The 23,702-nt window shown below is 45.7% G+C and overlaps 1 protein-coding gene across 13 annotated transcripts in view; it reads left to right on the top strand.

Annotated features, from left to right (window-relative positions):
* IQSEC1 (IQ motif and Sec7 domain ArfGEF 1) overlaps window positions 1-23,702 on the top strand; it is a 3,055,115-nt gene that overhangs the window by 2,946,869 nt on the left and 84,544 nt on the right. For all 13 annotated transcript variants that reach the window (XM_069643967.1, XM_069643968.1, XM_069643965.1 and 10 more), the window contains one exon: window positions 19,923-20,062. In XM_069643967.1, coding sequence (XP_069500068.1) covers window positions 19,923-20,062 — 140 coding nt within the window. The remainder of the gene's footprint in view (window positions 1-19,922; window positions 20,063-23,702) is intronic.

Here is a 23,702-nt window from a genome sequence, read left to right as displayed (position 1 = left end):
CGTAGTATTCTCCTTTGATATCTCAACAAAGTGAATGTGTGCATTTTATTTCAGTATGTGCAGCCTTTATATGTTATTTGCAGTATGTTAGTTGAACCTGCTTCGCAAATTAGCACAATATTCAGGTCATGAAATCCCCTTGTTTTTTTTTAAGCTGTGTTGTCTATAGCACAGAGAGGTTTGTAAGTGATAGGCCATTATAGTAGATGGGAAAAATGTGACTACTTTCATAAGAATGCCAAAAATCGGGAGAACCTCAGAGGCACAGCAATCGGGAACGTTTATTTTTCTCATACGATCGCATTCGAAGTAGCATTAATTTAGGCGGTAGACAATAAAAAATTGTGACATTTTCTATGGAAAATCGAGTTTCGCTCCTAAATCGGGAGGGTTGGTACGTCTGTATAGGTTATGCGGGAGACAGTAAGTAGTAGTGCGGTTTCTCAATGAAAAATCGGAGGTCTTGCACTTAAAGGGGGAGCGTTGGTATGTATTGGCTATGTAGATTTAGTGCCATTAATTTGTTTAAATGAAATCATAAGGGTTGCACATGTTCTCTGAATAAAATATGCATACCTGTACTTTGTACTCATGCATGTATGTATGCACGGAGCTGTAAATAGAAATCCACAACACTTGCACAGTAATTCTTGAAGTAGGTGCTTTGCAGTGATATGTAATTTGCATTCAGAGTGATCAACAGTACATTTGAAGTGCGGAACTCTGATGACGGAGTTAGATGTAGAGATCTTAAATGTGATTGGTGGATGGTTGTGTGACTGCTTAGCTGTGTCCAATGAGGGAATGGAGTCACGAGTGATGTGGAAAGGGTAGGACTGGCTAAGAGTTAAGTGCCGCACGTAGACGGCGCTTGTCCGTGGGTAGGGCGTGGCACATACGGGGTTCTACAGCAAGTCCAGCATGGAAAGGGGACTGTAGGCATCAGTCAATCAGATGTTCACATTGTTCATTTGTGTTGAAAGACGGTGCATGTAGTGAAGATGGCAGAGGTGGAGACAGTCAGGGTGTTGGTGCTCGGAGATATTTTTGTCCATGGTTTGCAGCACTATTCCGAAAGTAGGCATGTGGCACACAATTTCGATGTTCGAGTGGAGGTGGTGTGGAGCGCTGCGACTGATTGCAATGTTACGGCAATTCTCCAAGTTTGCAGAGGTATGCATAGCATGACCAGTCCCCATGTGGGAGTTTTGCACTACGGTGCTTGCCATTTGGGCTACGTGACTTCACCTACTTTGTTGGAAGATTTGGAACAGTTGATGCAAGCAGTCATTAATATCTTTCCAACTGAGTTATTTTTTCTGGTTTACTCCGTAGAGGAAAATGGGACAACAGTTCTGTTTTCTGTCCTGATCAAAGCATTGGGAGGTGTACCATCAATCGCGGCATGCATGGTTTCATGGTACGCGCTGGTATGTTTTTCTGCAGCCACGAGAACATTGTTTCCAGTAATGCGGCTTATTTTGAAGCAGATGGTGTTTCGTTATCTGTTTTGGGAAATGCCACGTTCTTTTGGAATGTAAGGCTTGCTTTGGAGAAGGTTCTGTAATGATTGTAGGAGTAAAGTAAGAAGAAAAAAAAGTTTAAAAAAACACTAAATTACAGGTGTCCGTCAGGCATCTTCCCAAAAAACAAAACAAACGGCCCTTTTCAGAGCCCACCTTAACGGGGAAAAGGGGAATAGAATTTAAATGTACAGTCGTCACGCTCAGATACTCTACGTGTCCGCGGTCATGGCGGTAGTCTGCAGGCAGGGCGTATTATTAACGGGGTTTCTGGGGTGGAGATGCCTGCAAATGACAATGTGGGAAGCTAGGGATTGGTCAGTAAAGTTCAGTGGGTGTGTTCCGACGGAGAGATTTAGTCAGAACGTCGTTTTCCTGACAGGAGACCAGACAGCTATGGCTCTGTGTGCTCGAAAACAGATTATCTGGATTTTGGGAGACTCATGGATACATTGGTTGAAGGTGCATGCAGAAAGTTGCGGTATATCTACAGATCTTGGATTTTCTCATGTGGAAGTGCACTGGCATGGAGTGCGTGGAATGAAGTGGCTGGACTTGGTACCTCTCTGTGCTACTTTACAGACAGAGCGTCATCCTGATATAATTATCATTAATTGTGGAGGAAACAGTTTAGGACATGTCTCTGGAATTTCTTTGCAATTTGCAATGAAGGAAGGACTTGCGAAAGGTCATGGACATGTTTCCAAATTGCCAAGTAGTTTTTTCCTGTATTGCACAAAGACAAATGTGGCTGCGTTCTTCTGCATTTGGTCCACAAATGGAGAAGGTGAGGCACAATGTCAATAAGGCTGTTTGTGCCTTTCTAAGAGATGTTGGCATGTCCTCATTCCACAATGAAAACATTTGGTTTCGCAGCACTTTCATTTTTCGCAGAGATGGAGTCCATCTCACATATGCTGGCAATCAGATTTTTCTCCGAAAATGTTCAAAATGCATTGTGACCTTTTTTGGATTCATAGTAACCTATTTGGCAATCTGTTTTTCCGTATCGGCAGTTTTTGAAACGCACAAATCACCACCGAAAGGATCTTTTCAGAGCCACCACTTACTCCCAGCGAAAGTGCATTTGTTGTGCTCCGCTTGCACTCTCCATTTTTGCGCGTCCTACGACTGTCCAGACTTTTTGAAAAATGCGCAGGGCCTACACCGGCCACTTGATAGTTCCATTGTTAAACTGAGAAAGGCGGCTCTGAAAAGAGCCTTTTTTGTAATTTTTGTTCTTTTCCATTTTTTAAATTTTTTTTACACACAACACACTAGGAGAGGAGGGTGAGGTAGGGTAAGGAAGGGAGACCAACCACAGGGATAAGAAAGAGCAGGTGGAGGGAGAAAGATGTAGGGTGGACTTTACTTATGTAGGGAGCAGTTCTTCTGGTGCTCCGTGACCGTAGTCTCAAAAGCACTTCAAAGAGTCTCCCCTCTGCAGAGTACTGCGTCGCAGTACATGCACAATATTGTGACCCTCACAAGGTAAGGGTCAACAGCATCGCGAATGGCCTGTGAGGCAGCTGGAGGAATGCGCTCTCCCATAGGAGTGTCTCTTGTGGTGAGAGGATCGGACGCAGAGGATTCTGCGGAGGAACTCGACCTACTATGTTCTTCACATGGTACCACCTTGCGAATGTCCGCACTGTGGAACGAAGTTAGGTGTCGCTTCATGGTTGTCGTACCAAAGCTGTACGCACCACGTCTCCCGCGACTCAGCACCAAATCGCACTGGTTACACCTGACCTGGTTCGCACATGCTTTTGGTACGTTACCACAAACGGTAAACAACCGCCACACCCACGACTCCTGGCGAGTGCTTGTAGTGCAGAGTTCCTCCACCTCATTCTCTTCTTCCTCTTCTTCCTCCCTCTCTACATCCTCACGCCTATTCCCCTCTGCAGGCCCTTGGGGAGGTGGTGGCGGTGGAGGGTTGGGGGTGGTGCTGAGGCTAACGAAGCAACAGCAGCCATGGATGCCATTAGGATTGGTCGGCTAATCTTCGCTACAGCAGTAAAGGCAGCACAACTCAATCTGCTATAGCGAGAAGTACAATGAAGATGAGCTCGGAGGTGTGGCTTTTTATAGGGGTGGAGAGGTGCGCCTCGTAACCATATCAATCACTCAAAAGCGTTGCAAAAATTCTAAACAATACGTTGAAACGTAGGGCCGTTGTATGGGACATGTGAAATGGTGATTTTATACTGTAAAATAATTTCCCATGTCTACATAAGTTCTTTTGAAATGTTGCGGAAGTACACAAACTGCACAAATTAGGCCCCACGCTCAGCGTGGGTGCGGTCACATGATGACGTTGTGAACACATCCACGAAGGAAATGGGTGCCTGCTTGACACCACATGCAGCGTATCAGACGTGCGCATGCACGCGGGTGTTCTACGGACCGTGTTCGGCTCCTGAAACTGATTAAAAGTGCGACACAAGTGAGACGGACAGTTACGGACAAGCGCAATGTTCGCAGTACTTATGGGTGTGATGCGCATGTGCGTAGATGTTCTGCTGACTGTACGGCCAGGTACAGTGTCCTTAGGACACCTCCATTTTGTTTGACTACGGACATACCGGCCACCGCGCCTGTTCTACGGACAGTTCCGTCTTGGCTCCGGACGGTACGGATAGGTATAGTGTCCTTAGGACGCTCCCATTTTGTTCATTTACAAACATCCTGAACACCTGCTTTGTTCTAAGACCATGTTTTATCTTGGTTGTGACCAGTACGGAGAGGTATAATGGCCTTAGGAGGCCCCCATTTTGTTCATTTACAAACATCCTGAACACCTGCTTTGTTCTAAGACCATGTTTTATCTTGGTTGTGACCAGTACGGAGAGGGATAATGGCCTTAGGAGGCCCCCATTTTGTTCATTTACAGACAACGTGGACACCTGGTGCGTTCTAAGATTAGTTCCATCTTGGTTCCGAATGGTACGGGTAGGGGTATTGCCCTTAGAACATCCATATTATATTGATTACGGCCAGCCCGAACAGGCGCGCTGACCGCGGACATTTTTACTGTTTTAAAAAAAAAAGTATCCAAATAATTCCACTACACCTAACATAAAAAAATGTTCAATACACACACATACATCAATCAAGAGAAATGGAGGGGGAAGCAGATACTGAAACAAATATAGGGGAATTGGGGTTTAACACGGGCGGTTGTGAGGGGATGATGGTATGGATATTTCGTCAAAACATTTATGTTCTTCTTGAGGGTTTGGGGATGTTTCATTAGGAAATGGAGAAGGGGGACAGGTACAGGTGGGGCAGTGATATCTTATTTTTCCTCTCACATATTCCTCCACAAATTGCCTTAACCTGTTAAAATTCTCATTTAGTATGTCCATTTTCTCTTCTATCCGTTTCAGGCTGTCTTGTTCTGTGCCCTTTGGTGGACTTCTTTTTTTAACTGGTCTGTTAAAAATAAATATATATATGTTAAATGCCCATAAAATAACGAGTATTAATTTGCTTATGCATAGAAGGTATACCATTATTATCGCTATCTTCCGACATTTCCTCATGCGGAAAATTCTCCTCCAGCCACTCCAAAGTACTGCACATTTCTGTGTCAAAAAAACAGAAATACATTATTTTTCCTGCACCTTATACATTCTGCAAATAGGACAAGGAATGACTTGCTCACCCATTGTATCGCTTTTGGCTGGACAGTGAAGATCTACCCCCCTCCTGCTCTATGTGCTTATGATGAATCTACCTGTGAGTTTTTATTTTTTTTAATACTCGCTCGGAACTGGCAGAAGCAAATTACCCAGAAGAGTTATTTGGAACCCAAATAGGAGCAAGAAGTGCCACGTTGACTTGTAATTGTAGGTTATGCTGGTGGGATATGAAAATGTTTGCTGTTTGAAAATAAATTATGGAAAAACGTGAGAATTAATTGCCCTGTATTGACTCAATACAGGGGTTTGCAACCTATGGCTCTGCAGAAGTTTTGGACTAAGACTCCCATGATACCTCACCGTTGACTATGCTGGCTTGGACTGGTGGGATTTGTAGTCCAAAGCATCTGGAGAGCCAAAAGTTGCAGGCCACTGACTTGAAGGATACAACTATTTGAGGCCGCGGGTTGGACTGCATCTCTGAGATTTCCTATGTGATTACTGTTGATGAACAGTACCGGATTAGGTAAACCTTGCAGTCAGCAGTGATATGCTCTTGGAACTGACACTGTGACCCATCTGGAACAGTTGCTATTTGCTTATTAATCTGTTCAATGCTGAGCTTTCTGGGCTGACACGTACACACTTTCTTTTTTGTAAATGTGTGCAGCGATGATGAGCAAGTACTTCCAGCATACATATTTTAGTCTTTGGCCCATGAGACTATGACATAGCTATGCATGATGAAAGTGAGTTAAATCTCATGTTTATTACAGGCTCAGAGAGCATATCACATGGAAAGCAAGATACCTAGGTCCGCAACCTTTGACTCGGCAAATATTTTGTACTACAACTCCTGACAACCCTGAACAGCATAGTCAATGGCTCGGGATCATGGGAGATGTAGTCAGAACATGTAGGCAGCCACTTGTTACAAACCCCAGGTGCTGGTTAATTGTGATCTATTCATAGAATAATCTTCCAATAACGCCTAAAGCATATTCCCTTCATCTACTTTGCAAAGAAGCCCTGAGCTATGTGTTTGGTTCTGCTACAAGGCCAACAGATTGTCATGAAGTTAGGTCAGTCCTCTTTATTTTCACTTAACTTGCGAAGTTATTTCACTCGCAAGTGTTGGCTAAATAGTGAGAGAGAAAAAAGAGCTTTGATATGATATGAAGTGGCATTTATAACACGCCTGTACACAAGTGTTTCTAGGCGCGACAAGACAAACGATCTTACTAGGCCTTGTTGCATTCAGATTCAGCAAGTGCGGAGCAGAGGGAAGGGGGGGGGGCTGCCAGGGGTAGGGGAAGGGAGAAGTGCAGTTAACTCACAAGTGCAGCCAGTGGATGGCTCATACGTGCAGAGAGAAGGGACTGTAGGGTTGCAGATCCAGGCCCTTAAGTGCTGGGCAACTGGACATGCAGGATCCTGGGGCCGAGTTCAGAGGGTGACCAGGTGACGAGTGCGCAGAGCAGTCCGGTGCATTAGCAGGGGAGAGGAAGAGAGAAAGCGGCAGCGAAAAGGAAGGTCTTGCGTTGCTTCCGGAACCAGAGGTGGTTGTGCTCAAGTTTGAGAGAGGCGGGGAGGCTGTTCCAGAGGGAGACCCAGCCGAGGAGATAGATCTTTCCAACTCACAGTGACGAACGTTCTGATCCTAAGATGTAATCTCTGGGAACCACTGAGCAGTGAAAGGGAGTGGGCACAGGGAAGGGAAGGAACAAGATATATCTAGCCTGTACTGGAGGCAATGAAAATATAGAAGAAACACACAGTGATGTAGGGGGCACTTCATCATGGGGTAGAAGGCCTAAACAGAGCTTAGTTGGGTGAAGAAAGTAGTTATTTACACCAAATGGGCCACAAAAGGCACTGATCTGGACTAACAGAAGAGAAGGAAAATAGGAGATCATAATGCAGTTCTCATGATAAATAACACAGGAGTGATAGCGGAAGAGGCTATGTGCAATTTACACTCTTAAACAGTGCATGTTTCCTTGCAATGTTGTTGATTTGTGCACACATAGCCAGGCAGAATGGTGCTCAGACATACTGAACTGCAGTCCGTGAGGCCTGTTTAGGTTATATTGGAATAGAAGGATAACACGTTCCGAGATGAGTGTAGTGAACATGGATGCCATTGTTCATTGAACCAACTTGAATGAGTGTCAGGCTTCCATGAATGTTAAACCTTGGGTCAACGTTGCCACTATTTTCAGATCCCGATCTTTTCATTACCTTGCTTAACGCAGTTGAGCTTTACAATACCACATTGTTGACTTGTTATGTGTGCATAGGCACAGCCTCACGGTATGTGAAAAAGGAGGGTGGGCAGTTTTACCCTTCTCATACTTTAAAATTAATTTGTTTTGAATGAATCGATGCATGCAAAGTATATATGGCGTTATTCAAACAAAATGACCACAATGTAGTTCCGGATGCACAGAGACGCTTAGAAAACATATGATCATTCCTTCCGTGTGTGTGAAAGTGAATTGGTCCATGTAGCTTTTAATGTTCATAAGGTGCATGCTTTTATGACTCTGGACCTTGGTCAGAGAAGCATCTTCCTCTTCATGGCCTCAAGCCTATACATGTAGGGGATCTGCAGTAGGGTACAGATGGATAAGTGCAGAGATCACACTGGGATTTAGGGTTGCAATTTGTTACTGGGATATTTTGGGGTCTCTGCTGATGCCTTGTTGGTTGAGCCATAGTGCTTCACAGGTTACTTAACACTTGCCGTAGGGGAGACTGGGTAGCGGCGTCCGGCTTCGGGGGATGGAGCCCCACGCTTTCTCCATATTTATCAACTTGTGTGCAACATCTTGGGCTATGCAGCCGCAGGGAATGGATTGTTACATTTTTGCAGGCATGGTTGGGGTGAGTTGAAGGAAATTTGCTCTATTTTTGGGCATTGTTCCTGGACAATGAAGGTTAGAATGCGTTCTGCTAATAAACAATAGCTGCAGGGTGCGTCTATCACAGAAACAACATTGACCTTTTAGAGTTGGAATAAAGACTCTTCGACTTCGACCTTGAAACTGGGGCTGCATGGCTAGCCTGCCCTGTAGTGTAAATGGGGGCCTTTGGGTGATTGGGAGATTGTTGTGTTGGGCATTGAGAAACAGGCAGTAGTTCTGTTTTGTAACCATTCTGTTTCTGAATTCTGGTTGCCGCCTCTAATATAATGGTGGATATGCAATTGACTAGGGCCCGGAATGTCTACTTCTTGTTAGCGTACAGTTGTTGAGATGGTCGTGTTGCAGGTGATCTTCAGGAGGCAGTGGAGGCCCATTGTTACAGAATGTTTTGTGGTTCTGTAAATAGTAACAGTTACAGGCACCTCTCTTTGATGGTACTCACTTTATGAAATGTATAACAATAATAGTTTGAGTCAATGCACAAGGATTAAATCCTGTACATTTCCTCACATATTCCGGCAACAATTTCCATATCCCGGGGAGATATCGAGTTTTGTCGTTTACAGTTTCATGTCAACAGTAGATGAGTTTAAATAGCCATTGTTGGAAAACCAATGATAGGTATGAGTCTGTTGATCCATCTGAACCTCCAGTAGAAAAGGTTTTAATCTGTCTGGATGCCCCAGGCTAGTGATGCCTGCACGCTACATGCTTGTGATCGGCTATAGGTGCTAGACAACTATCTGGCATATGAAACTCTACAGGGAACCTTGCAAGCAAATTCAATTGTTATTTTTCACGTTTCGTTCCAGATTTCAGTATGTGAAACTGCAGCTCTGTTTGCCCGGGTGCAAGCCTTTCAGTAGGGATTTCTAGTGCGTATTTCTCTGCCTATTACATAGCATGAAGTCAAGACACACATTATACTGATCACAAAAAGAAGGGTGTTTAAGTTCACAAATCTAGGTTCGTAAACCATAAATCCCCAAAATGAAATAAAAGTGACCAACATTAAGGGGAATATAGGAAGCTTCTACGTTTCTCACTGCATCTTCCTTACCCTTTCCTCCTTCGCATTTGAACATTTTTTTAATTAATCACTGGATGTATTTTATAGCAGTAAATAAAGGGAGTGATCTAAAAATATGATCTTTTCCTTTAATAGGGATTTGAGGAACTGCCCGCTCCAAGCCACATGTGTCTGTCTGGTGGGTGTCGCGCAAATACACAGCGTTGATAAGGGTATGTGTACATATGAAAGGCTGGCGTGTTGAAGTAGCAGGGATCGAAATACAGATTTCATGAGCAGGAACTAAAAGCATCCCCTTGGTGTCAAGCGTCACCCACTGAGAAGGAGTTACCATGTTTGATTCAAATGATTCCTTCATTCTGTATGACAAATTATCCTTTAAATGTCTTCTAGATATCTTCTAATATGCCTTTATTTTTCCCAAACACATAGTGGCTCATATATAAGTCCCCCGTAAAAACATGGCAGGGACATGTTACGTTTTCCACTTAAACCGGTCCCCATCGTGTTATTTTCCTCATTTGCACGGCAGAGTGCAAAAGGGGAATGTAAAAAGGCGGCATACACGCTTGTAAGCCACCCTGTTGCACTCTGGCGTGCAAATGAAGTAAACGCGACCTGCCATGTGCTCATGGCAGGCAGCGTTTACAACAAATTCCTATGGACTCTGCATGCTTATTGCTGGTGGAGTAAGCTGACTGACTCCATAGGAATCCACAGCATTTGCACCACCATGAACATTGGGAATTCCCATTTAGCCTTTATCCACTCTTGGTGAAGCCCATACCTGTTTTTAAGTAATGTCAAGTCATTCCGCCATTTTAGCCGGTTCAGTTGTGGGGTTTCTTACAGCAGCCAAAGACATTACCAGGACAGTTCTGCTTAACAAGAATGATCATACTGCTGCTCCGCCAGCTTCTGAGATATGTTGTTGGGTTTGTTCCCTTTGTGTTCAGCAAAGTTGCAAATTCCTGCTTCTTTTCAATCATTTTCCAAGCGCATATTTGTGGGTTGTGACTCTGTGCCCCATTGGGCGCAGCAATATTTCACAATTGGCTATGTTTCCTTCTTCCGCCATAATACTTTCGGTGACTGCCACAGTGAGGTATGTACAAAATGGTCACATTGTCTACGATGAACGGTAAAGTAAAAAAAAAAAAGGTATTTACCTGTAATATTAGATCTACCTGTCTTTTTCAAATCGGGGCAAGTCGTGTTTCTGATGTTTACTGCTGGTTAACATTAAGTCTGTACTGATTGACTGTCATGGGGTAAAATCCCGCCTCTCAGTGTCTGATTCTACGTCACGTAGAATCAGACACTGAGAGGCGGGATTTTACCCCATGACAGTCAATCAGTACAGACTTAATGTTAAACCACTATTACGGATAAGCACATTTTTTTTGGATGGAAACATAATGTAATCACAGTACCAATCAACCCACTGTGGCACAGTGTGTGAGAAACTCAGCATCATTCAAGTTTTTTCAACGGAGTAGAGAAACTCAATGGGCCTCATTACCGTCCGGCGTTAACCGAGGCGGTAAAACCGCCTGGTTAACGCTGGACTCGTATTACCATTCCGCCTCCGTGATTCCCGGAATTACCGGGGCATTACAACCCCGGTTTTCCGGGAATCACGGAGGCGGAATGGTGTAAATCCCCATTCCCATTGAGTCCTATGGGAGTCGATGGAAATGGGGATCATGGAAACACCGGCAGCATCTCGTAATGCTGCCGGTGTTTCCTCGTCCGCCTGCATACGGGAAGTGTTAAACCCGCCAGGTCAGACCTGGCGGGAACATCACCTCCCGCCTGCAGGGGTCGGACTCAGGCGGTCCGGAAACAACGGTGGCGGTGGATTTACCGCCACCGTTATTTCCGGACCGCCTGGGTCGTAATGAGGCCCAATGTCTCTGTAGACTCCCACACCAATGCGACACTAAGTTCCAAAAGGTACATTCACAAGCAAATCCGGTTGTTATCCACCTATAAAAGTTCCTCAATATTAGACTAAAAGAATGTTATATTTGTTGTTCATAGCTAAAAATGAGTGAATCTCAAGCCAGTGATTTGATGGGGATTAAGAGTTTGAATTACTGTGTGTGTTTCTGCAGTTTGGTAAGGGCTCCCTTTCAAGTTGTCATCCTTTAAATTCATAGTTTTACAATTTATGAAAATGTATTTCCTGGAAAGCAACAGACATACACTAATGTTTAGTAACCTCTTTCATCACCTACAGTTGCACGACAAGATTTTGTGTGGCAATCAAGATGTATTTTAAAGGGTTGAACACAAACGCTATCCTTATTATATGTGGGTTAAATACGTGTGCAGCTGTTTTTTGGCAACGTCTAAGTTCTACACAGGGTGTTGTTGTCTAGTCCCCTTGAAGGATCAGAAGGGGCCAGCCTCACTTTAAAGGGCTCTCTGGTCCCAATAGCATCCGAAAGAAAGTCTAAGGCCCCTTTCAAGACAACAGTTTTTGGAACTTGAATGTGGATAAGCAAAGGACAGGCCTCACATGGATCCCCATTTAGTTCAGGATGCAGATTCCCAATTCCCTGAAAGGTTTTCCTCTGTGCCTCTTCCACTTAACAATTGCCTCCTAGGAAGACTTGGCATTGCTCGATCTGAGGTTCTGTGCTGGTGAGCGGTGGAGCCCCAGTTTCTGCAAGTGATCCGGTCCTATTTCCCATAGGCTTTGAACATAGTACATAGAACCTTAAGAGTGATAAGTTGTTCTACTGACAGCTGTGGTGGGTCGGAAGAAGGAGTCGGACAAAGACATTTCTATTAGATTTATTGAAAATCATAGTTCTTATTCCATCTTATCCCATTGCCACACAGATGTTTCCTACCTATCCAAACTAACTAAGGTGCTTGTCTAACGTCAGGAAGTCCAACTCAAAAAATGTCCTCTGTACAAAACATAATCTACCTGGCCCTACCACTAAACCTAATAACTAAAGTTTACCAAAAGAATGTCTCTCTTGGCGGCTTCCCTTCGGCTGTCGGTGCCAAGGCTTTACTTCAGGGTTCACTTAGTTCATATATATGTCAGATGAAAAAAAGGTCATCATCTAGAAACAAGTTCATTGGGATGGTCTCTTCCGGTTCTCAATGTTTGATTTATGAGCTCCTGTAGCTCCTGCCAAACTACTCATAGGTTTGGTTTTCCAGATGGTGCACTGCTTATCAGTAATCTCAATACTTTCCTTAAAGGTTTTCTTAAGATAGTTTCTTACAGTCCTTACTCTGACTTTGAGTATTTCCCTCTCTTTCCACTCGATCTTGTAAGGACCGGATCATTTCATTGGGCAAAAGCAAGATCAGGGGTTGGTCCAAGATTCTGTGTTTCCTCTTGGGGAATCTCTTCTGTGCACATAGCTGCTACTCTAAAGCCTCTCAAGCCTCTGTCGGTCTCTCGTAAGCTTTCAACCTCTTGCGGAACAGGGAATAAGGCCTGTTCCAAAATCCCTTGGGCTATTTTCTCTCCCTCCTTATCTGTGTATGGGTTATTCCCATTGTTTATGTAACAGGATTTTGACTTCACCCCTAAAGTCAGTCTATCACGCCCACCATGACATCCAGGTCATACCTCCAGGTGAGCCCTGACTTTGAGGCTAGTCTAACATTGGTACCTCGGGGTGGGGCAAGACTGCACCCTGTGGGTATCAATCGTTTCTCATTAGGCAGGAATAAAACTTCTCCTATACTCAGTAAGTCAAATCTTAGTGACTGGTTATTGGCTACAGTGGGATTTTGGTCCTTGGAGTTCGATCCTTCTGGTCTTTGTTATATCTTTAGCATGAGTGAGACACCAATACTCCGGGGATCTCTCTGCTAGGCTCTTTCACTGAGCCCTGGGTGCAACATATAACCTTTACTCATAATTCTTCTCAATGCCTTTCATTAAGGGATTCCCCCACTCTTCAGCATTTCACTTTGGACACCTCTTCTAATCTTCTTATGATATTCATTCTGGCCTTCTCACAGCCTCATGCTTAATATCCCAACTCACTTTACTTGGCTTCTTGGGATATATATGTTTATGCTTGTTCAATGTCCCAACATCGAGATCATAGTTTTCACAAGTTCCTTTACTTAAGATATGTTCCTTCGGCGGCCTCCCCCTTCTCCTTTTCAGCCCGGTACCTTTGTTGCCGTGGGTGGCATTTCAGGGTTTGGTGCTCGTACAGGTCCCCTGCTTCGGTTGGTCATCGCTGCGCTCCAGCCGTTCCACGGCGTCTCTGTGGATTACCGAGCTCTGCAAGGGTTTGCCAATATGAGGTTTCAGGTCTTCCACCTCCTTAGGTGGTCGTCCTCGTTAGAGTGGCCCCAGGTTCACCCTGGTGCATCCATGGTCACGCCACCACAACAGCCGGGGTATCAGGTAATATTATCCCCATATATATGGTCGCCGTAAATAATATCGCCGGGAAAAGGTTGCGGTGATATTATATGGGTGACCATATATATGGGGACAGCAGCAAAATAAAAATGTTAAAAAAAAGAAAGTTTGGGGGTTGCGGGGGTGTCCCCCGCTTGTTCCATGCAATAATGTCACCACAAAAAAGGGCAATTTTTCGGCGATATTTTTGCATGGCGAGATTTTTGTGGCGACATTATTACATGGAACCACAGCCGGTCGACGGCGCGCCATCCTAATGTCAGCTCTTCTGCTGTTGGGGTTGCCGGGTCTCCGGCGTCTCGCTGTGGCGTTCTCCGCTTCTCGGATTGTTGTGGGCTCTGCGGCTCAACTCTGCTGCACCCCTCCAAGGCATAGCTGCGTCAGAGGGCTTCCTCAGCATATGTCTCTCTCTCCTCTCTTCTGTTACACTCGCCCTGGTTACATACAAGTTAATTCTTAAAGGGATATTGCCTTTTCCTTCAGGCGTCGTATTGGATTCAGCATTGCCTGGAGCCAAACAAAAGGAGGTGCACATTTTTCATTTCTGCAGGAAGTCCCATATGCAGATAATGTGGCTCGCATAGGGAGTTCTCTGTGGGAATGAAAGTCCTTATCCCCTAAGGGGGAGTCACTCCCAGTGAGGTTTCACTTGCCCAGTAGCCTAGGAAGGGTCTTGCTGAGCGGCTCTCCCCCACAGCTTCAAAGGGGATGGATCCTCTTTGGGGAGAAGGGGCGAATGCTCTCAATTTGTCACACAGCCTATTGAGTGCTTTCAAGCCTTCCGTTGTTTGGGGAGTCATCAATCGTTCTCCACTTCAGGGAAATGATTGGTGCCTGATTCTGTAAGGTTTGCAAATTTTGACTTTGCTTGTTTGGATTTCCTGTGTAGACTGTATCGCTGTAGTTCAGCTGCGAATGCACCAGTGCTCTTGTTATTTTGGACCCAGTGACAACTTTAGACAAGTGGGACGATTTTTCTCAGTACTGGAATGTTCACATTGATACTCTTCACACACACTCCTGTCTGCTTGGTGTAAAAGATGCCTGGATGAGACCAGGCTCTGAGATTTATTACTTTCAACTGACCTTTTCTTTCCACAACAGGGCAGGGGCTTCTCCCTGTACCTGAGTCAAGGTGATGGATGGCTTGTCACACATAGTTCGATTTGCTTCATCCAGTTATACATATGCTGTGAACTATTCTGCTGTTCCAGATCCTACAATTTCGTGGAAGCCTGCTGCAGAAGAAAGCACGCTTAGACAACATTCACTCTCAGAAGCATTTGGATTGCAAACTATTTGATATTAAAAACTAACCCTGACTACTAAACTTACATTGATGTAATCTCTAATCATTTAGTGAGACCACTGTACATTAAATTTCATTTTGCCATCTTGCCAAATTGCCGCAGTCTCGAGTCGCTGGAACTCCTAATATCTTCGGAGAAATGGTCTATGAATAATTATGGCATTTGAGATATGCACAGTACATTACAACTTTGCAGGTCTACCTCGCGTCAGGATATTATGGAATCTACATTTTGAATTGGGCTAAAAAAATGATCATGTCTAGTTCACAAGGCTTTCTGGGGCCTGTATCCAAAATTCCTTCAACTATCCCTCTGTAAAATACCTCCCCTCTTGAGCCCTTCACTCCTCTACTTCCAACTCCCTCGGGTCAGTCATTTTTCAAAGAAACATGCCGGGTGTAGATCTCTGTCTTTTGCTGGGGCCTCACTGTGGACCAGCCTCCCTGCCACCTTGAAACTTGAGAAGAACCATCTCCGGTTCTGGTAGCACCTTTGTCTTTGGCTCTGCCTTTTCTCCTCTTCTCCCCTGCTGATCTGTGTTCTCTCTCTGCACCATGCACCTGCCCACCCTCTTTCCTTCAGGCCCAGGTACCTGCTCACCCTGCCATGCTCCTGCACTGCCTCCGGGCCACCACTTAGACTGGTGTCTGTACCTGCAGCCATACAGTCCCCTACCCACTTTTCTTCTGCACTTATCAGATATACCCTATCTGACTAACATAGCACTTGCCACTTGCTGGCTGACTACCACTGTTTATCGCCTTTATTTATTTAGTTTACTTATTAATATTTATTCTGTTCTCTCATCTGTTCTGCACTTTCCACATCTCCCCCTTCCATGCACTTTCCCAAGCACTTGCATGCTCTTAATGTCACGGGCCTAGTAAGATCATTGTTGTTTCTCCCCTGCTCCCCTCTCTTTGCCTGGTCGTGCTCCGAAACACTTGTGTATGGGTGCGATTTAAATAAAATATCATTTCATTTCAATTAATCTTTGCACAGAGCACTGGTACTTTCATACCACGTGTTAGGGGAAACCAAGACCTGTTGATAATTTTGTGAATATGCTCTGATTTTATGTTTTATATATCATGTTGATTGAAGTTTATATTCACCTCCTGTTTTTATATGTACATATTTATATTGTTTTCAAGGCAATTGTTATATTGAGGTTTTTTTTCTTTCTTTTTTAATCAAAATCAATTAATTGAGTTATGTGGTGACACGTGTTCACCAATGTAATTCCTACCAATGGGACAAGTGGTTTTCCAGTAGAAATGTGCTCTCTCCTGCTCTCTCCGCTCAGCAAACCTCTACCTCCTCACTGTACCCCAAGCCCCATGTGCCTCCTCACGCTTCCGCTCCTTCCAACTCTTGGCCCCCCTACACTGGAACTCCCTCCAGCTCTCCATCCGCTCCACCCCTACCTATTCATCCTTCTGCCACTCCCTGAAGGCCCATCTTCTTCACTCCCCCCGAATTCCCTTCCCCTCCTACCCTTGCCCCCCTCCTTTCCCCTCATCCTCTCCCCCTCCCCTCTGACCTTAAATTGGTAACAAATACTACTTAAGGGCAATGAGGACACCAGACCACTCCCCCGTCCCTTCCCCCCTCCCTCCCTCTCGCCCTACCTCAAATCCTACACCAAAACTCCCTTCACCTACCCCCTCCTCTAGCCCCCCCACCTTTCCCCCTTGTAAATAGTTCTACTTATTGTTCTAATGACCTGTTCATGTTTGTAAATATGCTTCTCTCACTTTGTACCTGTTGTTATATTGTAAAGCGCTTTCGCTTAAAGCGCTATATAAATTCAATAAACATAAACTCTTTTTTTTTTTTTAAGTTGTGGGCCCAGCACTCCTTCTGGAAACTTATGAGTGGCACAAGTGAGCACATAGCACAATTAAACAACGTGAAATAATATAGCTAAGCCTGGCCTGTCCAATTAAAAAAGACAATAAGCTTTTAATGAAGCTTATGCCTGCAATCTCTAAAACAATACATGGGATATAAACCTTTCAAAAATGAAAATGGGTTGTTTTAAAGATGATACTCTGGACAGTTCAGAAAAGTCACAAAACAAACAAAGTAAATTTAGGTACACCTGAGTTGTAGGTACACTTAAGTTGGACCTTCTGGAAGCAAGCTACTCACTCAATATTCTTTACAGTTGGGAGCTCTACAAAGTGCCACAAAAAGGCCAAAATAAGTTGCAAGCATAGTTTAAATTTTAATCAGAGGAGGGGATGGATTCTCCCCTTGGATCTACTGTAGAGGGTACCAATAATGCTATGTAGTGACAAGCGCAACGATCCCTGCCGCCACCCAAAATCTGTCGATGGCAGGGCCACGATTGTCCGGGACCACTCCTCGCTGTGACCATTATTTGGTTCTCTGGAAGGCACGTGATCTTGGTATTCTGCAGTATGGGAAATAAAAACACCTCTCTCTACCCTGACTTCAACTCAGTGGTACAAGTAGCACATCACAACTAAGCTGCAGTCAAGCTGATTCTTGGGAAGAAGGGACTGAGTTATGCAATGTTGTTTATTGCAAGACATGAGTCATATACAAAGACAAGACCCAGTTGTTTCAACTTTCGACAAAGCACTGGGATTTATGGAGATTACGTTTTTTGACTGCTGACCCAGTGATGTCAAATTGTTTTTTCCTATCAGTAAGCTTTAATGTAGTGTACTTTATTGAACTCGTTTTTTAGTAAGATTTCTCTATTTTAGATATTTTTAAAGCAAGATTTACACTGTTTACCATTTTGTTCCCTGTGAATACTTGCATATAAGTGATGGTATATGGCACCCAACTCCCTGCCATTTTACAAGTATTTGTAAACCTGGGTATTCCCAAGACGTTTGTCGGGTAGACGTTTTAGGTCCCAACGCTGGAAAGAGTTTCACACAACGTAAATTGTTTTAGGCCATGGTGCAGCTGGGTTAGATGCGTGTTGCAAATAAATATGTGTTCAATGTAATTAGAAGAATTGAAATGAGTGTTACTTTGTATTTTAGTTGGATACATTTTACAGTCACAGTAGGCAGCAACATGAGTAGCAGTAGCATGGATACAATGTATTGTGCAATGTACAATTTGTAGTGCTGAGAAGTATGTAATGGGGAGATGTATGCTTGCGATAGAGGAGTTAATTGAAGGGGAAACTAACATGTGGGAATTCAACAACGGTCTAGATTGCAAACAGATTTAGGGCACAGGGAAATATGGGTTCATTGTGGGTACGTGGAGACATCACAGAATGCAGGTTTCACCTACTTGGAGTTTTAGTAGGCATCAGAGTCCCTGGATTCTCAGGAATCGGTTTTTGACTGATAGAGAGCTGGATGACCGAGGTCATGGAAGTGGGTAGGAAGCCAACCGCATATAGGCAGTTGTGATAACATCACAGAGGGCTGAAGACGAGAACGGAATAGGAAGCCATTTGTTAGATTTGTATGGCTGGATTGGGTTCTTGGATGCAAAGTGTAATTTCCCTGGGAGCACAAAGGCTTGTTTTTGATGACCAGAGGTGTCTGGTTACATGGAGGGTTAAATTGAGAGTTTATGGTTTATGGACTTTCAGGGAAATAAGTAGAATGTATGCTGAAGGCTATATGACTTGAGATGACAGTCGCAAATAGGATTACTTAAAGGAATGAAGAGAAAATGGTATGGGACGCCCAAATATCTGTGGGGATAAGCGTTTACTGCTGGTTCAAAGGAGTGCTTATTTATTTATCTCCCTCACCTTGAAATGTTTATGGAAAGCTTTGCACAATCAGCATCTATGTCAGTGGTCTTCAAAGTTTTTGGGGCTGGGCCCCCCTGAGCAAAATGTGGGCAGGGCGGAACCCCCCAAAAATGCCAAATTGACAGTAAATTCAAATGGCTATGAGCTATTGGACGCCGTCGCTGCTCCCAGTATAGTACCTGGGCTCCCCCACCTGCTCCCATCACAGTCTCTGGACTCTCTCATCCCACTCCCAGCCAAGTCTCTGGGCTCACCCCTCCCCACCACAGACCCTGGGCGCTCCCCAACCTGCTCCAACCAAAGTCCCTGGCCTCTCCCCAACCTACTGCCACCACTATCCCATGTTTCCCCCCATCCTGCTCCCATCCTGCTCCCACCACATTTCCAGGCCCCTCACCCCCTGCCACACTCCTGCTCCCAGTAGGGTTTGGAATATCAGGAATCCGATGCCGGGCTGCTGAATCCAAACACTGCAGCTTGTGTGCATGCTAGCTGTAATGCTGCTGGAGTCTGTCCGAGTCTCAGCCGCATCGTCGTGACTGAATTTCTTTCTGTCTAGAATCTAGACAGAAAGAAATGTAGTGTAATGATAGCCATATTCAGGTAAATGGTACCATTACACAAGATATTCATTGCAAGCGGAAAAGCAGATTTTTTTTAGTCTAGAATCTAGACTCTACTCTAGCCCATACCATTTTCTTTAAGCCGTCTAGACTTAGAAATTGTATAAAAAAGAAAATATTGTTGAAAATATATGTGGTTGCGTTACCCCCTGGACATGAGCCTGCGGCCCCCAATGGGGTGAGCCCCATAGTTTGAATACCGCTGATCTAGGATAATGGTTTTCTGTCACATGGTCAGAGTAATAAACTGAGTTATTCATGAGTGATAAATGTATTATGTGGAGTATGAAAGAAGATCACATGTCAAAGGGGCTGTACTTCATGAATGTATCCAATGGGGTTTTAGAGCTAGGGGCATTAAATTACTTTGTATTAGAGTTAGCCAATGGGGAGTTGGAGGATGACTTTGTAACATAATATTTGTGATTATGTAAATTGTCTTTGTATATAAGCTGAAACCTTGTCATTTGGAGAGAATCGGGTTAGTTTTCAGCTACAAGGAACTGACTAGCCCCTCCCAGTCGTTAGCATGCAATATATTTCCTTTTCTGATAAGAGTGCATTCATTTCGTCTCCAGCCTGTCTGCCTCTCCCCGCATCCTTGTGGGAAACTGACCTTAATTAAATGGTAACTGTTAAAATGTGCTTATAATTGCAGAGTAGTAAAACAACCTGTCCCTTTTCGCAGGTGTTGACGATGGTGAAGATATCCCGCGGGAGACGCTGATTGGTATATACGAGCGAATTCGGAAACGGGAGCTCAAAACGAATGAAGATCACGTTTCCCAGGTCCAGAAGGTTGAAAAACTCATTGTGGGAAAAAAGCCAGTGAGTAGATATTTTTCAAGGGGAATTCATTGATGAAAGCAGATTGTGTTTGTGCTTGTAGAACAATGGTTTTGGGCACTTGCTCATGTGAAAGTGGAGTTACTTGTGATATGTGCAAGTGCTACAATAAGGCAATGCTAGGCAGGTACCCAGGGTGCCTCCAGCTAAGGGGTGTTGGAGTGCCACACTTGCACTACATACAACAAATCTGTCCAAGTTTTAATGGAGGGGCCACGAAAGGTCACCTTGCTTGGGGCAGCAGAAATCTTTGCACCAGCCCTGCACGAGGCATGATTGATAACGACTGCTCCTTCAAGACGACTTCCTTTTCATATTGTTGCACCCGTCCTCTTGAACAACAAGGTGTGTCCATTAAATCTGCAAATCATATCTTTTTTTAGGGTGGCGCCAATGTGAACAGAATGGAATGGCATATATGCAGTCTCATTTATTTGCATGCATGGAGTTGGATTTTAACGGTTGCTTTAGTGGTGGTATGTCTTAAGGCAGAGGAAAGGACAGAAGCATGTTGTTGCAGAGTGATGTCGTTTTAAATGCATGTTCCACCTTAATTCCATCAACAATGACCTTGTAATCCCTACCAGGTGGAGATTTTGAGTCATGTGTTGCCATTGCGTAATGCACTAAGAGGTACTTGTTGATGCTGCAGTTAATGGATTGTTATGTGAAAACATGAGACTAAGGGACAGTTGCACCCCAGAGTAAGTGCATTGCGAACTGTTATTCATTCGGCTCTTGTTTTACCCAAGCACAGTTTAATTCTAAAAATGTTAATTTTATTAACATATTTGTTAAGGGGTGTTTTATAAAAAACATACAGCTGCAAAACACCCTCATGTTAACTCTTCTAAACAAGTAGTGTTGTAGTTCTACTGGCACTTTCGTAATCGGAATTCCTTTTCCTCCAAATTCTATTGCATGTTTGGACACTGTTATGTCCTGGCCTGCATTTACGCAGGCAAGGCAGACCAAGGCTGGGGGCACCCAGCCGACATGCTGGGAGCACCCAGCAGACATCTCTGGACCGGGGGCACTCTGTCAGCTTGTAAGCACACAGGCAGAAAGTTCATACTTTCACCAGTATCAGTTCAGGATAAACACTGCAGTTCAGGGGCCATCAGAGCCGCACCTGGGGGCACAAGGGGCCACATCGACCTAGTCCATATACAGTGGGGGTGGGGGGGGGCAACCAGTGGCAGGGTACTGGCTGCGGGCTGATGGGCTACTCCTTACACTCCCCCTTCCACGTAGGGGCGGCTAGCAGGGAGGCACTGGTGGCAGGGTGTCTAGCTACTCCTCGCCTTCCCCCCTTCCACTTTGGGGCTGCTGGCAGAGAGACACTGGTAGCAGGGTGTCTGTCCAGGCCTAGGAGGGCGCACAAGCACTCATGAGAGCTGCAACCCTCCCTTTCCATTCTTCCATCTTTTTATTTTTCCTTTTGACATTCACCACCACTGGGCCCGGGAACTTGAACAAGCCATAGGTCCATTTGCCCACCAGATTGCTTCCCTATACACTGCTGATGCTGCAGTAAGTCATCCAACCTCACGCCGATGGCGCCAGGTCTTCAGAGGGCTTTGCACACTCCCTCCTTCATGCCCGGGGTGGAGCGCTGGTCTGAAGCGCCTCACTTTCCATTTCGCTCCAGTGCCTATCAATGTTCCATGCTCAGCAGAGCGGGATCGCACCGCGGGGCCTCTCACATGAGAGCTCAGATTTCCACCTTTCAGCTCACCGCCGGCTTGGCCCGGGATCTACAGGGGACCAATTGCGTGCAACACTTAGGAAGCTCACCGCATTCATGGCCCGAGTATTATCCTTGCTCCAACGTGTAGCGCATCAACAGTTCCTCTTTTTTTTCACGCTCCGAGTCGGAGCACTGCCGTAGTTACTGCCTGGCCAGCCTGGGTGGTTTGGAGGGTCATTTTTCCTTTCCTCCTTTTCCTTGCCTATGCGGGGTGGGAGCGCCGCAGCGCAGCTCTCCATCAGGCGGCTCATGCCGCTTTCCCTGCAGCCTTCTGATCGGGCCACACACCCACCTTCTTCTTTGCTCCAGTCCGGAACAACAAACATCTACTAGCCGGCATCCCAGGATCACTGGGGCTGCCGGCACAGCTGACACACTTTGTTGGTGTCGGCAGACGCCACTTGGGGGCGAGAGCACACCTCTCCACGTGGCTGAAGCTGCTCCATTTCTACTCCGGGGGTGGGGGAGCCCAACTCTTCTTCTTGTGGCGGAGGCCATGGGGGTGCAGCCGCTCCGTTTTCCACGGCCGACGCCGCCTGCTCACGGAGCCTTGCAGGCTACGCCCACTCTCCATACATGCGGTGGCCACCTGGCAGCCCGCACCACACAAGGCATGGGGGCCCACACCACCTCCGTTGTTCCTCATGGCGAACATGCCACCATACAGCAAGGGGGCCGAGGGGGCACATGGGCCCTCACTCCTCACCATTGTTATGTCCTGGCCTGCAATCACGCAGGCCAGGGCTGTGGGCACCCGACATAGCATCGCGGGGGCACCCGGTTGTGATGTCGGGTCCCTGGTGGTGTGTGTGGGGCCCGACCTTGGGGGTAGGCCCGGCTTGGGCCTGGCGTGGTGCGCCGCGGTGCACAAAAGAAAGACGCGACCACACGTTTCGCTGCATAAACCGGGACTGGTGTTCTAACGCCAGTTCCAGTGATTCCTTTATTTCCGGTGTGTCACGTGACCCGGAACTAACTGGGCACGTGGCACCACATTCCTCCCCAACTTGGAGGTGTTTACACTACTATTGACAACAAAACATTAGAACGGTACCGTGCATTCAAACTGACTCTGAGTTCATCTTGGCCGGGTTTTCTGTAGGTAAACTCCGTCCACCACGTATCCCTGGAGACGGGAGGACGGTCTCGGCCTCTCTCTCAGGAGGTATCGGGTGTTACCTCTCTCTGGAGTGTCCGCTCTTGGGAGCTCAGGTTCAGTCCTACCTTCTTGCTGGTGTGTCATCTCGGGGTCTCTTGGCGTGGCATAGGTTCTGGGTGATACTTGGTCTCGGGGCGTGCAAGGTGCCATCGTCTCTCTTCTTGGGGACGCTGGGCACTCTTCCCACAGTTCGTCTGGTACTTTCCTGAAGTGTGACACATTTCTTGTCACTGTTTCGCTCCCTCGGGTGGCGGTAACCATGCTGTGGTTTGCCGCACTGACTGTCCACGGTTGGAGTTCAAAGTTGAGGGACATCTTCTTGGACGTAGCCCGGTTTTTTGACGATGACAGTGTCGCCTGGCGTTAACTCTCTGTGACTGGCTCGCCTGGTAATGCTTTCTTGTACATTTCGCCTCCGTCGTATGGCGTCTATGGCCGGGATGTCAGGTTCGGGGGCTACCCACTGAGGGTGTATGGGAAGCTCTGCCTGTATGGGTACCCCGAGCATGAGAGCTGCAGGGCTGATGCCTGTGGAAGAGTGTGGGGTTTGCCTGTGGGTCCTCAGGAAACGATATACCGCTCTCAGCCATGGATGTCCTCGTTCTTTGGCGATGCAAATGACCTTATTGAGTGACCCCATAAATCTCTCGGCGTCGCCGTTTGCTTGGGGCCATCTTAGGGTGATTCGCTTGTGTTTTACATTTATGTCCTTA

The sequence above is a fragment of the Ambystoma mexicanum genome, chromosome 2p (assembly GCF_040938575.1).
Source record: "Ambystoma mexicanum isolate Mex_15411 chromosome 2p, UKY_AmexF1_1, whole genome shotgun sequence".
Taxonomy (NCBI): domain Eukaryota; kingdom Metazoa; phylum Chordata; class Amphibia; order Caudata; family Ambystomatidae; genus Ambystoma; species Ambystoma mexicanum.
Note: the sequence above shows the minus strand (reverse complement) of the source record. Positions and strands in the feature narration are given on the sequence as shown.